The sequence below is a fragment of the Bos grunniens genome, chromosome 22 (genome assembly GCF_055505025.1).
Source record: "Bos grunniens cultivar Pamir isolate PY7600 chromosome 22, Bosgru_T2T1.0, whole genome shotgun sequence".
NCBI classification, from domain to species: Eukaryota; Metazoa; Chordata; class Mammalia; order Artiodactyla; family Bovidae; genus Bos; species Bos grunniens.
The window spans coordinates 43,898,002-43,914,067 of record NC_141186.1 but is presented as its reverse complement, the minus strand read 5'-3'; the positions used below and the strand labels follow the sequence as shown (position 1 = coordinate 43,914,067).

The window sequence follows — 16,066 nt, the reverse complement described above, 5'->3', positions numbered from 1 at the left end:
ATCCATCGCAGCATCAGAGTCTTTTCCAATGAGTCAACTCTTCACATAAGGTGGCCAAAGTACTGGAGTTTCAGCTTTAGCATCATTCCCTCCAAAGAAATCCCAGGGCTGATCTCCTTCAGAATGGACTGGTTGGATCTCCTTGCAGTCCAAGGGACTCTCAAGAGTCTTCTCCAACACCACAGTTCAAAAGCATCAATTCTTCGGCGCTCATCCTTCTTCACAGTCCAACTCTCACATCCATACACGACTACAGGAAAAACCATAGCCTTGACTAGATGGACCTTTGTTGGCAAAGTAATGTCTCTGCTTTTGAATATACTATCTAGGTTGGTCATAACTTTTCTTCCAAGGAGTAAGCGTCTTTTAATTTCATGGCTGCAGTCACTATCTGCAATGATTGTGGAGCCCAAAAATATGAAGTCTGACACTGTTTCCACATCTATTTCCCATGAAGTGATGGGACCAGATGCCATGATCTTCGTTTTCTGAATGTTGAGTTTTAAGCCAACTTTTTCACTCTCCTCTTTCACCTTCATCAAGAGGCTTTTGAGTTCTTCTTCACTTTCTGCCATAAGGGTGGTGTCATCTGCATATCTGAGGTTATGGATATTTCTCCGGGCAATCTTGATTCCAGCTTGTGCTTCTTCCAGCCCAGCGTTTCTCATGATGTACTCTGCATATAAGTTAAATAAACAGGGTGACAATATACAGCCTTGACGAACTCCTTTTCCTATTTGGAACCAGTCTGTTGTTCCATGTCCAGTTCTAACTGTTGCTTCCTGACCTGCATACAGATTTCTCAAGAGGCAGGTCAGGTGGTCTGGTATTCCCATCTCTTTCAGAATTTTCCACAGTTTATTGGGATCCACACAGTCAAAGGCTTTGGCATAGCCAATAAAGCAGAAATAGATGTTTTTCTGGAACTCTCTTGCTTTTTCCATGATCCAGTGGATGTTGGCAATTTGGTCTCTGGTTCCTCTGCCTTTTCTAAAACCAGCTTGAACATCAGGAAGTTCACGGTTCACATATTGCTGAAGCCTGGCTTGGAGAATTTTGAGCATTACTTTACTAGCGTGTGAGATGAGTGCAATTGTGCAGTAGTTTGAGCATTCTTTGGCATTGCCTTTCTTTGGGATTGGAATGAAAACTGACCTTTTCCAGTCCTGTGGCCACTGCTGAGTTTTCCACATTTGCTGGCATATTGAGTGCAGCAGTTTCACAGCATCATCTTTCAGGATTTGAAATAGCTCAACTGGAATTCTATCACCTCCACTAGCTTTGTTTGGAGTGATGCTTTCTAAGGCCCACTTGACTTCACATTCCAGAATGTCTGGCTCTAGGTCAGTGATCACACCATTGTGACTGTCTGGGTCGTGAAGATCTTTTTTTGTACAGTTCTTCTGTGTATTCTTACCACCTTTTCTTAATATCTAATTTAACTGACCTGAAATTCTCTTCATCAAAGAGGTGAAATACAAACTATATGTACATAGAAATAGGTTATGTCATAGATAATCAGCAAAGAGAAACCTACAAAACTTGATTCCCAGAAAGTGCTTTAAATACTTGTGACTTACACAAGGTTAGCTTGGATGATTCACATCCAAAGCTGTGTATTTTTTAAATAAATTTAAGGCAAAACAATAGGAGTGACAGAATAGCCAAGATAGTCCCACACTGGTTATTGAATGTATGAGGACGCTAATTATAAAAAGCAGCTAATATACTGGGCATGCATTAAATGACAGACATTAATTTTTACATGCTTTTATCTCACTTAGTACCTCCAGTAACATTTGCAGGATATTATTTTCCCATTTTATAGTTGAGGAAAATGAGACTCAGAGAACTGAAGAAACTGGCCAAAAATCTGTTAGCATATGTTCAACACCCCAAGCTTGTGTTCTTTGCACTAGATTGAAATTCTGTCCAACAAGTTGATAGGTCATGGCCTTCAAGAGGGGGAAAGCCACCAATGATTTCTCAACTCATAAAATCACAGGCTGGAGAGGTTCAAGAAAGTGAAAGTGAAAGTGAAGTCGCTCAGTCGTGTCCGACTCTTTGTGACCCCATGGACTGTAGCCTACCAGGCTCCTCCCTCGATGGGATTCTCCAGGCAAGCGTACTGGAGTGGGTTGCCATTTCCTTCTCCAGGGGATCTTCCCGACCCAGGGATTGAACCCAGGTCTCTCGCATTCCAGGCAGACGCTTTAACCTCTGAGCCACCAGGGACGTTACCTCCTATGATGTTCTACATGTTCTATGAGTTCACATGATTTGCATATGAGCGTGTATGTGTGCTCAGTTGCTCAGTCATGTTCGACTCTTTGTGACCCCATGGACTACAGCCCACCAGGCTCCTGTATCCATGGGATTTTCCAGACAAGAATACTGGAGTGGGCTGCCGTTTCCTTCTCAAGAGGATCTTCCTAACCCAGGGATTTAAAGGCTCTCAAAAATGAAGACCATCTCTAAGGAAGAGTGTACAGGTGGCAAACAACTCTTCACAATGTGAAGAAAAATAGAAATTACTAAATATCTAAATTAGGGGAAATAGTTAAATAAGTGGTAGTCCATAAAATTATATTTATGAAGAATCTTTAATGCTATGGCAAATTGTTTATGAGAATCCTTGTCAATAAAGGCAGACCCTTAAAGCAGATCTGTTTGGGAGATTGCTGCCCAGACCATGCTTCAAAGTGTCCCTTCCCTTTGCTGGGGTGAACCTAAGTGGCCACTACGGAAACCCTGTCTCCTTACCACAGCTGACTAAACAAAAGGGAGCATCTGACCCATGCTGAACCAATCAGATACTCTAGTATTTGAATTGAGCTTCTGCCTGGCACCAGAATACAAAAGTAGAAGCTTGGCTAAAATCAGTACGATGGAAACCCAAAGTCAGGTGAAATGGGGGAGCAGAAATTGAGATCCTTGCAGAGGAAACCAGCCTCAGCACAAAGAATGGAAGAGACAGGCAAAGAGAAGCAGAGACAAAAGACCACACAGCTCCATAGAGACAAAGGCAAAATCCTGGGGCTTTCCAAATCCCATGAGGTTCAACCCTGCTTCCTGCAACTGGGTTCCCAAAGACTCCTTACAATCAATTTCTCTTTACTTAAATTTGAGAGGATTGCTGCTCTTAATATTCAAATTTGTCCTTGACAGATACAAAATTATGTAAAGAAAAAAAAGGCACTAACAAAAATGCCAAATATCAATCTCTTAGTATAATTATGAGTGCTGCTTTCTACTATTTATAATTTCCTTTCTTGCCAGATTTTCAACAATGAGCATATTATTACTCAATCAGGGGGGAAAAAAAAAAAAAACATGGAATAAATGAGGCAATTCTAAATTCAGATAATGAAGGCTTTACCATATAATCAGGTAATTTCACAGAGCTGGAAGTGACATAGAGTATATAAAATCCAGAAGATTTCAAACCTTGTTTCACAGGACGCATGGTGTCACAGTGGTGATGCTAGGGCCATCTCAGGGGACGAGAAAGAAGCTGAGCACACCTCCTGCAGTCAACACCTTTTGTGGTCTCTTCCCAACTCAAAAGAGCCCCTTCACTGTTCCCTTCTAGGTCAGGGTTGCCAGGGGACATGTTATGCAACACAGACCACTCCTCCAACCACTTAGGTCTTCAGCTGATTGTAGCACACTGAGAATCTACCCCAAACCAGGCCTGAGTATCTTCCTCTGGTGTTTGGGATGGCAATGACATTTACTCTCTTCATTAAAGTGGCTGAAAAGGGCAACTTAGCCATAAAGATCACAGAAGCAGAGAAGTCAGTTTGCAATGGAGCATAAAGCGTGAACAAAATCCATAAACACGAGCATAAAGGAGGCTTTCCTGGTTTTGGATTCTAGCCATTTTCTCTAAGTCCCTTTAGTTTGTACCTTGGACATCTTGAAGTACCTCTGTGGCCTGAGCAAGTGTGCCTTTTTTCCCTAAGCGATAGTTTCTGTTGTCCAAAACAGAATATATACACACAAGCCCCATTTCAACGAGATTAGCCACTAAGGTACATCTGACTTTTTTCTTTTACACAGAGAAAGCTCCCCAATTTAAAACAAAACAAAACCGATTCTAGTATTTCAACTTCATTTTTCTGGTGAGAAAACTAAGGTTTAAAGGCCTCATCTCCACAAAGCTAAACTTAGGGGGTTCTCTTCATTGAAAAAGAGATTTTCAGTGCTTCCCAAACACAGACTTACATAGATCTTACTGAACCCAAGGCACTTGGATGCTTCATCAACATTGTTATTTAACCCTCACAACAATGCCATGATAAAGGCACTGTTAACCTGTCACAGAGGAGCGTAAGGCTCAGGAAAGCTAAGTAAAATGCCCTGAGTCACAGTGATTCAAGCCTACGAAGTCCAGCTTTAGAATCTAAGTTCTTGATCAATACTCTACTTAAGCAGGGATTTAAGCTTAAGTAAGTGGCATTGTTTAGGCATTTGTTTAAAATTTGCAAATGGTACTTTCTGTCATGGCAGAACAGACTTGTTAAGTCTCTCTCAAACTTAAGACTCAGTAACTGCATTTCTGATAACAGGACTGAGGTGGCGGATATACTGTCCAAACTTAGTTTTTAAGTTATTTTTCAATTAACTTCCCTTCTGAATCCCTATAGTTGTTCATTATAGGAAGTAGGGCTGAGGCTATTAATCCATTTACCCAACACAATTCCACACTTAGCTTTTTTGCCCCATTACAGCCACCCCTCCTGTCCATTTCTGGCCTTGATACGGTGGTAATGGGGCTTCCCAGGTGGCACTAGTGGTAACGAACCCACCTGCCAATGCAGGAGGCATTAAGAGACACAAGTTCGATCTCTGGGTCGGGAAGATCCCCTGGAGGAGGGCACAGACATTCACTCCAGTATTCTTGCCTGGAGAATCCCAGACAGAAGAGCCTGGCAAGCTACAGTCCATAGGGCTGCAAAGAGTCGGACACTGACTAAAACAATTTAGCATGCATTCATGGCCATAATGGAAAATGAAATATATACTTCTACTATCTTGTTATATTGTTAATTTATACTTTTTTTCTTCATTTTAAAAGTGGCAATATTCTACACTTCTCGGGAAAAGAAAACAAAATTAAATTGTGTTACCTCTTAATGTATTTTTCTTGGAATCCTTTATTAGGGAACCTTCTCCACCCTCACCCTTTCTAAAATCAGTGATTCTTAATCTGAGGACAAAGGATCAGGAGGTCCATAAATGCTCCTTAGACAGTTAGTAGAAGCATATACAAAATTTGTATTACTATTTTCCTAATGGCGAGAGCTCATGAAGTTTGTAACTTATTTGCATCTTGGACCTTCAAAAAAAAAAAAAAACCCAGAGACCTAAAGAAATAGGAAATGAAATTCAAAATAGTCTAAATAGTCTCAGGGATTCACATTTTTTGAGTACCTCAATACTTGGTGCTGCTGCTGCTAAGTCACTTCTGTCATGGCCAACTCTGTGTGACCCCATAGACAGCAGCCCACCAGGTTCCTCAGTCCCTGGGACTCTCCAGGCAAGAATACTGGAGTGGGTTGCCATTTCCTTCTCCAATGCATGAAAGTGAAAAGTGAAAGTGAAGTCGTTCAGTCGTGTTTGACTATTAGCGACCCCATGGACTGCAGCCTACCAGGCTCCTCCATCCATGGGATTTTCCAGGCAAGAGTACTGGAGTGGGTTGCTGCTGCCTTCTCCCAATACTTGCTAAGTATTGTTTATTTGGTCAGAAAAAACACAGAAGTGTTATAAAGAATGCCCAAATGGTGAGTCTGAATGGATCTCTTTTAACTATTTAAAAATGTTATCTTTCTGACTAAATTGTATTCTACTCTATATATATAGTTTCAGGTTAATATGTCAATGTAAATGATAGATGATTTACAAATCTCTTTTTTACAGTCTTGGGAACTATTATTTTCACCTTAAAGTGCTGTTTATGTACTATCAGTTTTTTATTGAACACTGTAATGCGCCAAGCACTACATTTAGCCCTATCCTCTAGTGTGATTAATTCTTGATTCTCTTCTAAATTTAGTCTTAATCTACAAATATGTTATAGTATATTCTTCATATATGTATGCCCAGAAACCAGGATAATACCTAGATCTTACAATGGCTGAGCAGGTAAAGAATCTGCCTCTGACGCAGGAGACACAGGAGACGTGGGTTCGATCCCCTAGTCATGAGATTCCCCTGCAGAAGGAAATGGCAACCACTCTAGTATTCTTGCATAAAAAATCCTATGACCAGAGGAGTCTGGCGAGCTACAGTCTAAAGGTTGGCAGAGTCAGACACAGCTGAGCAACTAAGCACAAGCACGCAATGTGTATCGAGCTGCATAAAATAACACACATGATAGGCTGACTACACACTCCACATTAAGAAATACATCCCTGAACAGTTTTCATAGACAACACATGCCACTGAAGTCAGAATGAGAAGATTCATTACAATCTGTCATTGCCACCAAAACAAAGATATCTTCTAGGCATCGGTCGTTCTTTTCTTGGATGCAAGACAAGTAATCCCTTATGCTACAAAAGGGGCCCTAAATAATGTCAAGAGTAGTTAAGATTACAATGCCTTTTAACAAGGCGCTATAAAGATTGAAAACTCGACAAACTCACAAGCGAACGATTTTCCTTCTGATTGTCTTGGTAGGAGCTTTCAGGTCGTTTCAGAAGCAACATCAAGAAGTAACAGAAATGAGGAACAAAGGCAGGAAAGGGCGAAAACCTCTGCTGAGATAAGCATTATGGCTCAGGCTGAGTGGAATGCTCTAAGAGTCCCTGCAAATGACCAAAACAATCTGAGTCTAAAAAAAAAAAGTTGGTTGTGTGAGGTTTGGCTACTATATTATAGTTCACCATATGTCAGGGACATTGTTCGCTTCTTGAAAAAGTCCCAAACATCCTGCCTGTGGTCTTCTCCGGGTGCCGCTAACCATTCTAGTTATTCCTGTGACACCGGGTTAAAGGAAAATGAAAACACGACCATCATCAGCCAGTATTTAGGAGGGGCCTAAAGAGAACTTTTCACCCTTAGCCACAGCCCACGATCCTCCCACGGGAACTGCCTCTGGACCGCAGCCCGGCTGACAGCGGAGGGGCTGCCGGCCACGCCCGGATGCGCAGCGGCCGGGGTCCAGCCCGGCCGGCCGGCGGGTCACACGCTCTGTCGGGGCCGCCCCGGCGCGGGGACAAAGTGCGGCCGGGCCTCACCTCCACGGCCTGGCCCAGCTCCAGGTCGAAGCCCACCACACACACGCAGTGCAGCCAGGCTGAGAAGCCGTCCCAGCGCAGCAGGCCCCGGCTGCGGCCCTCGTCCTCTTCATCGTCCTCTGGCGTGGCTCCCGCCACCACCACTGCCGGCGCCTCGCGCTCCTTGTTCGCCGCCACCGCCTCGTCCAACGGCCCTCGGGAGCCGGGCCCCGAGCCTGCCAGGCCCCGCAGAGCCATCCGCCGCCCCCTGGCCGTTCGCGCCGCCTCCACGGAGGACCGCGCCGCAGAGGGCGCTGGGCTCCGCGCAGGCGCAGCCGCAGCTGTCGCAGCCGCGGGGGACGGGCCGGGCCGGGGAGGGGCCGCAGCGCACGTGATCCTGGGAGTCCGGCTCTGCGCGAGTAGTCTGGTCCCGCCCCCCGAACTTGGTGATGTCGCGCAAGCACTTGACTGAAACTGTCAAGCCGGCTCTAGCCTCCTTGCTTTAAAGCTCGTCAAGCCTGAAGCAGTGTATCCTGAAACCCTTCTTCGCAGTCCAGCGACCAGGGAAACAATTATTCTTGGAATGACACCGTTCGTAATTATAAGGTATTACAAAATTGTTAGAACATAGTGGTAACAGTGGCTAACATTTATTGAACACTTACTCTGTGACAGATGAAGTGCCAAGGAAGTAGTTACAAATATTACTTCATTGAATCTAGTGGGTAGACATATACTAGATATTTATACATCTTTTTAGATAAACTGAGGTTCTGAGAGGTTACCTGACTAGTCAAGCAAGTACTAAAACTCTGATGCAGGCTTGCAATGCACGCAGGCAATTTGCTGTGCGTTCATTCAGCAGTGTCCTCTCCACAAAGTCCCCTCCCATCTTTCTTGGCCTGGTTTCCTGTGACTCATTCAACACTCACACATCTCCGCACCCTTCTGCAGCGAGCACCTCTACAACAACCTATGGATTACTGTCTCTCAGCAAGAGTCTAGTCTCCTGAAGCTTAGTATTCTTGGAGATCGGCTTCGGACTGGTCTGTGGACTGATTATGGATCCACCCTGGTACTACTGACTAGGATTCATTCAGCGCCTACTATGCTGAGCATAAACTGAAGAACAGAAGTAAATAAGAAACACACAGTAATGCTCCAGTAGGAAAATGAGTAAAAGACAATGGATAATAACTCACAATAAACGTGTGTTTTGAAAAACAGCACAGTATTCATGCTTTTACACACTTTATCTTTAAAAAATATAAATTTATGTGGCTGTATTGATCTTAGTTGTGGCACTCGGGCTCTTGCTGTGTGTGGCTCAGAGCCTCCAGAGCACTTGGACTCGGTTGCTCTGGGCATGTAGCATGTGAGATCTTAATTCCAGTGTCCCCTGCTTTACAAGGTGGATTCTTCTTCTTTATTTGTGACCACTTCTGCATTTTTCCATTGTGTTTAATTTTTAAAACAATAGTTATTTTTTTGGCTGCGTTGGGTCTTCTTTGAGGTGCATGGGGGTTCTCATTACGGTGGCTTCTCTTGTGGAGCATGGACGGTAGGCGCCGGCTTCAGGAGTTGCGGTGTGGGGGCTCTAGAGCTTGGGCTCAGTAGTTGTGGCACAGGATCTTAGTTGTCCAGAGGCATGTGGGATCTTCCTGGACCAGGAACTGAGCCTGTGTCCCCTGCACTGGCAGGTGGACTCCCAACCACTGGACCACCAGGGAAGTCTCTACACAGATTATTTTATCTGATTATCCTAACACCCAAAAAGATGCGTGTGTGCTAAGTTGCTTCCGTCATGTCCAACTCTGCGAATCTATGGACTGCAGACCGCCAGGCTTCTCTGTGGAATTCTCCAGGCAAGGATACTGGACTGGGTTTCCATTTCCATTCCCACCTCCAGGGGATCTTCCCGAACCAGAGATCAAACCCACATCTCCTGCATGGGCAGGTAGGTTGTTTACCATTAGCACCACCTGGAAAGCCAAAAAGATAGGTCCTATTATTATTCCATTTTATAGGTAAGGACTCTGATGCTCCTCAAGATGTCAATAATGTCACAGCCAGTAGGTGGCAGGACAAAGACTTAAAACCCATTTCTCCCACTGAACCTCAGTTCCTAAGCATTTTACTGTACTACCCAGTCGAATTTACCCTGTTTGACAAGAACTGTTTTGTCCATACCCATAGGATTTTTAGTTGAAATAAGTGTTAGCATCTCTCTTTTCAGGGAGAATTTCTAATATCCTCAGGCATCAATAGCGATGTTTGCTGGAGACTTTCTTTAGAATAGAAAATGATCTTTTCCCAGCATCAGGGTATTTTCCAAGGAGTCAGTTCTTTGCATCAGGTGGCCAGAGTATTGGAGTTTCAGATTTAGCATCAGTCCTTCCAATGAATATTCAGGACTAATTTCCTTTAGGATAGACTGGTTTGATCTCCTTGCAGTCCAAGGGACTCTCAAGAGTCTTCTCCAACACCACACTTCAAAAGCATCAATTCTTCGGCGCTCAGCTTTCTTTATGGTCCAACTCTCATATCCATACACGACTACTGGAAAAACCATAGCCTTGACTAGACGGACCTTTGTTGGCAAAACAATATCTCTTCTTTTTAATATGCTGTCTATATTGGTCATAACTTGCCTTCCAGGGAGCAAGCGTCTTTTAATTTCATGGCTGCAGTCACCATCTGCAGTGATTTTGGAGTCCAAGAAAATAAAGTCTGTCACTGTTTCCATTATTTCCCCAACAGTTTGCCATGAAGTGATGGGACCGGATGCCATGATCTTAGTTTTTTGACATTGAGTTTTAAGCCAACTTTTCCACTCTCCTCTTTCATCAAGAGGCTCTTTAGTTCTTCTTCACTTTCTGCCATAAGTCTGGTGTCATCTGAATATCTGAGGTTATTGATATTTCTCCCAGAAACCTTGATTCCAGCTTGTGCTTCATCCAGTCCAGCATTTCTCATGATATACTCTCCATATAAGTTAAACAAGCAGGCTGACAATATACAGCCTTGACGTACTCCTTTCCTGATTTGGAACCAGTCTATTGTTCCATGTCCAGTTCTAACTGTTGCTTCTTGATCTGCATATAGATGTCTCAGAGGCAAGTCAGGTGGTCTGGTATTGCCATCTCTTTAAGAATTTTCCGCAGTTTGTTGTTTAGAGTCGATTTAACATAGTTTCTATGTTTAACATTTGTATGGGATCTAAGGGGAAAAGGTTACGAGTGCTTCCTTCTTTATTGAGGTTCTGTCATTAGAACCTTTGAATCTGTAAGGCTCTTAGATCAGATTTTCTCTCCAAACCCTTCATCGTATTCATGAATTTTCTGTTTTTTTGGTCAGCCAGTTGTCATTCTAATACCCCTTATTAAGGTAAAATTCTCCAAGCCAGGCTTCAGCAATACGTGAACTGTGAACTTGCAGATATTCAAGCTGGTTTTAGAAAAGGCAGAGGAACCAGAGATCAAATTGCCAACATCCACTGGATCATGGAAAAAGCAAGAGAGTTCCAGAAAAACATCTATTTCTGCTTTATTGACTATGCCAAAGCCTTTGACTGTGTGGATCCCAATAAACTGTGTAAAATTCTGAAAGAGATGGGAATACCAGACCACCTGACCTGCCTCTTGAGAAATCTGTATGCAGGTCAGGAAGCAACGGTTACAACTGGACACAGAAGAACAGACTGGTTCCAAATAGGAAAAGGAGTACGTCAAGGCTGTATATTGTCACCCTACTTATTTAACTTATATACAGAGTACATCATGAAAAACACTGGGCTGGAAGAAGAACAAGCTGGAATCAAGATTGCCGGGGGAAATATCAATAACCTCAGATATGCGGATGACACCACCCTTATGGCAGAAAGTGAAGAAGAACTAAAAAGCCTCTTGGTGAAAGTGAAAGAGGAGAGTGAAAAAGTTGGCTTAAAGCTCAGCATTCAAAAAACTAAGATCATGGCATCCAGTCCCATCACTTCATGGCAAATAAATGGGGAAACAGTGTCAGACTTTATTTTTTTGTACTCCAAAATCACTGCAGATGGTGACTGTAGCCATGAAATTAAAAGAGGCTTGCTCTTTGGAAGGCAAGTTATGAACAACCGAGATAGCATATTGAAAAGCAGAGACATTACTTTGCCAACAAAGTCCATCTAGTCAAGGCTATGGTTTTTCCAGTAGTCATGTATGGACATGAGAGTTGGACTGTGAAGAAAGCTCAGTGCCGAAGAATTGATGCCTTTGAACTGTGGTGCTTGAGAAGACGCTTGCGGGTCCCTTGGACTGCAGGGAGATCCAACCAGTCCATCCTAAAGAAGATCAGTCCTGAGTGTTCATTGGAAGGACTGATGTTGAAGCTGAAACGCCAGTACTTTGGCCACCTGATGGGAAGAGGTGACTCATTTGAAAAGACCCTGATGCTGGGGAAGATTGAGGCAAGGGGAGAAGGGGATGACAGAGGATGAGATGGTTGGATGGCGTCACCAATTCAGTGGAGATGAGTCTGAGTACACTCTGGGAGTTGGTGATGGACAGGAAGGCCTGGCGTGCTGCGGTTCATGGGGTCACAAAGAGTTGGACATGACCGAGCCACGAACTGAATTGAACTGAAGGTAAAGTCACTACCTTGCAAAGTTGCTATTTTCTGGGTGTTCATGAGGGATAGAAAGTGCTTCCTGTTATGGAGACAAGATCAACTGCTTTGTAATGTACACTCATTGGTCTAAGTTGTGCTTGCTGAGATTATACAGAAGAGACCAACTCTTCTACATGATAGCCCTGTAGATATTTGAAGGTGGTTATACCACATCCTCACATAAAACTAGTCAATTTAATCACACTAGGACCACAGCCTTGTCTAACTCAATGAAACTAAGCCATGCCTATGGGGCAACCCAAGATGGGCAGATCATGGTGGAGAGATCTGACAGAATGTGGTCCACTGGAGAAGGGAATGGCAAACCACTTCAGTATTCTTGCCTTGAGAACCCAATGAACAGTATGAAAAGGCAAAATGATAGGATACTGAAAGAGAAATTCCCCAGGTCAGTAGGTGCCCAATATGCTACTGGAGATCAGTGGAGAAATAACTCCAGAAAGAATGAAGGGATGGAGCCAAAGCAAAAAGAATACCCAGCTGTGGGTGTGACTGGTGATAGAAGCAAGGTCCGATGCTGTAAAGAGCAATATTACATAGGAACCTGGAATGTCAGGTCCATGAATCAAGGCAAATTGCAAGTGGTCAAACAAGAGATGGCAAGGGTGAATGTCGACATTCTAGGAATCAGCGAACTAAAATGGACTGGAATGGGTGAATTTAACTCAGATGACCATTATATCTACTACTGTGGGCAGGAATCCCTCAGAAGAAATGGAGTAGCCATCATGGTCAACAAAAGAGTCCGAAATGCAGTACTTGGATGCAGTCTCAAAAATGACAGAATGATCCCTGTTCGTTTCCAAGGCAAACCATTCAATATCACAGTAATCCAAGTCTATGCCCCAACCAGTAACGCTGAAGAAGCTGAAGTTGAACGGTTCTATGAAGACCTACAAGACCTTTTAGAACTAACACCCAAAAAAGATGTCCTTTTCTGGAGAAGGAAATGGCAACCCACTCCAGTATTCGTGCCTGGAGAGTCCCAGGGACAGAGGAGCCTGGTGACACAGCAGCAGCACTTGTGCTTTATTTAGAGGGAAGCCGGGAGCGGAGAAACCCTTAAGGTTCACAAGACTGAATCTCCTTCGGTGGAATTTCAGGAATCATAAGTATTTTTTTGTTCAAAAAAAAAAAAAAAAAAAGATGTCCTTTTCATTATAGGGGACTGGAATGCAAAAGTAGGAAGTCAAGAAACAGCTGGAGTAACAGGCAAATTTGGCCTTGGAATACGGAATGAAACAGGGCAAAGGCTAATAGAGTTCTGCCAAGAAAATGCACTGGTCATAACAAACACCCTCTTCCAACAACACAAGAGAAGACTCTACACATGGACATCACCAGATGGTCAACACCGAAATCAGATTGATTATATTCTTTGCAGCCAAAGATGGAGAAGTTCTATACAGTCAGCAAACACAAGACCAGGAGCTGACTGTGGCTCAGACCATGAACTCCTTATTGCCAAATTCAGACTGAAATTGAAGAAAGTAGGGAAAACCACTAGACCATTCAGGTATGACCTAAATCAAATCCCTTATGATTATACAGTGGAAGTGAGAAATAGATTTAAGGGCCTAGATCTGATAGATCGAGTGCCTGATGAACTATGGAATGAGGTTCGTGACATTGTGCAGGAGACAGGGATCAAGACCATCCCCATGGAAAAGAAATGCAAAAAAGCAAAATGGCTGTCTGGGGAGGCCTTACAAATAGCTGTGAAAAGAAGAGAAGCGAAAAGCAAAGGAGAAAAGGAAAGATATAAACATCTGAATGCAGAGTTCCAAAGAATAGCAAGAAGAGATAAGAAAGCCTTCTTCAGCGACCAATGCAAAGAAATAGAGGAAAACAACAGAATGGGAAAGACTAGAGATCTCTTCAAGAAAATTAGAGATACCAAGGGAACATTTCATGCAAAGGTGGGCTCGATAAAGGACAGAAATGGTATGGACCTAACAGAAGCAGAAGATATTAAGAAGAGGTGGCAAGAATACACAGAAGAACTGTACAAAAAAGATCTTCACGACCCAGACAATCATGATGGTGTGATCACTGACCTAGAGCCAGACATCCTGGAATGTGAAGTCAAATGGGCCTTAGAAAGCATCACTACGAACAAAGCTAGTGGAGGTGATGGAATTCCAGTTGAACTATTCCAAATCCTGAAAGATGATCCTGTGAAAGTGCTGCACTCAATATGCCAGCAAATTTGGAAAACTCAGCAGTGGCCACAGGACTGGAAAAGGTCAGTTTTCATTCCAATCCCAAAGAAAGGCAATGCCAAAGAATGCTCAAACTACTGCACAATTGCACTCATCTCACACGCTAGTAAAGTAATGCTCAAAATTCTCCAAGCCAGGCTTCAGCAATATGTGAACCGTGAACTTCCTGATGTTCAAGCTGGTTTTAGAAAAGGCAGAGGAACCAAAGATCAAATTGCCAACATCCGCTGGATCATGGAAAAAGCAAGAGAGTTCCAGAAAAACATCTATTTCTGCTTTATTGACTATGCCAAAGCCTTTGACTGTGTGGATCCCAATAAACTGTGGGAAATTCTGAAAGAGATGGGAATACCAGACCACCTGACCTGCCTCTTGAGAAATCTGTATGCAGGTCAGAAAGCAACAGTTAGAACTGGACATGGAACAACAGACTGGTTCCAAATAGGAAAAGGAGTACGTCAAGGCTGTATATTGTCACCCTGTTTATTTAACTTATATGCAGAGTACATCGTGAGAAACGCTGGGCTGGAAGAAGCACAAGCTGGAATCAAGATTGCCGGGAGAAATATCCATAACTTCAGATATGCAGATGACACCACCCTTATGGCAGAAAGTGAAGAGGAACTCAAAAGCCTCTTGATGAAAGTGAAAGTGAGAGTGAAAAAGTTGGCTTAAAGCTCAACATTCAGAAAATGAAGATCATGGCATCCGGTCCCATCACTTCATGGGAAATAGATGGGGAAACAGTGGAAACAGTGTCAGACTTTATTTTTCTTTGCTCCAAAATCACTGCAGATGGTGACTGCAGCCATGAAATTAAAAGACGCTTATTCCTTGGAAGGAAAGTTATGACCAACCTAGATAGCATATTGAAAAGCAGAGACATTACTTTGCCAACAAAGGTCCGTCTAGTCAAGGCTATGGTTTTTCCTGTAGTCGTGTATGGATGTGAGAGTTGGACTGTGAAGAAGGCTGAGCGCCAAAGAATTGATGCTTTTGAAGTGTGGTGTTGGAGAAGACTCTTGAGAGTCCCTTGGACTGCAAGGAGATCCAACCAGTCCATTCTGAAGGAGATCAGCCCTGGGATTTCTTTGGAAGGAATGATGCTAAAGCTGAAACTCCAGTACTTTGGCCACCTCATGTGAAGAGTTGACTCATTGGAAAAGACTCTGATGCTGGGAGGGATTGGGGGCAGGAGGAAAAGAGGACGACAGAGGATAAGATGGCTGGATGGCATCACTGACTCGATGGACGTGAGTCTCAGTGATCTCCGGGAGTGTGTGATGGACAGGGAGGGCTGGCGTGCTGTGATTCATGGGGTGGCAAAGAGTCGGACACGACTGAGCAACTGATCTGATCTAATATGATCTGATCCCACATCCTTAGGCCTGTAGTTTCCTGGGTAAACTTCCCAGTTCCTCTAACTATTCCTCAAAGGGTATAGTTTCTAGGCCATTCATTATCCTCTTGCCCAACTTGGACATACTCCAGCTTGTCAACATCACTCTTAAAATGCCCAGGATGAAACACTATCCTCCAGGTGTGATCCGACCACTGCAGGGTGTACTCTGGGACTATTACCTTACTTGTCCCAGCCACCAGCCTTCTATTAATGCTGGTTCAGATCACATTTGCTAGTTTTGGCAGCCAGGTCACATCACTGGCTCAGGTTGCATTTACTGTCAACTAAAGCCCTGGGTCTTTTTTCATGTGAAGAGCGCTTAAGTCAGGGTAGTCTGCTGTAGCCAAGAGCATGACTGGATTCATGGCTCTGCTGCTCTTCTAATATTACCAACAATACTGAGAGCAGGATTAAAAACATTCCAGACTTTTCTATTCGCCTGTAACCAAACTCCTGGCATTTCAGCAATTTTCATAGTTGAAGAAGAAGAAAGGAAAAAAAAGAAAGGGTGAACTTTAGATAATGGTGTGAATTGCAGTGCCAAG

General features: G+C 43.5%; 1 protein-coding gene across 6 annotated transcripts in view; it reads right to left on the bottom strand.

The window, feature by feature from the left end:
• DENND6A (DENN domain containing 6A) overlaps positions 1 to 7,539 on the bottom strand; it is a 72,336-nt gene extending 64,797 nt beyond the window's left edge. For all 6 annotated transcript variants that reach the window (XM_086367365.1, XM_086367367.1, XM_086367364.1 and 3 more), the window contains exon 1: positions 7,248 to 7,539. In XM_086367365.1, coding sequence (XP_086223491.1) covers positions 7,248 to 7,484 — 237 coding nt within the window. In that variant the 5' untranslated portion in view covers positions 7,485 to 7,539. The remainder of the gene's footprint in view (positions 1 to 7,247) is intronic.
• Positions 7,540 to 16,066: the final 8,527 nt, after the last annotated feature.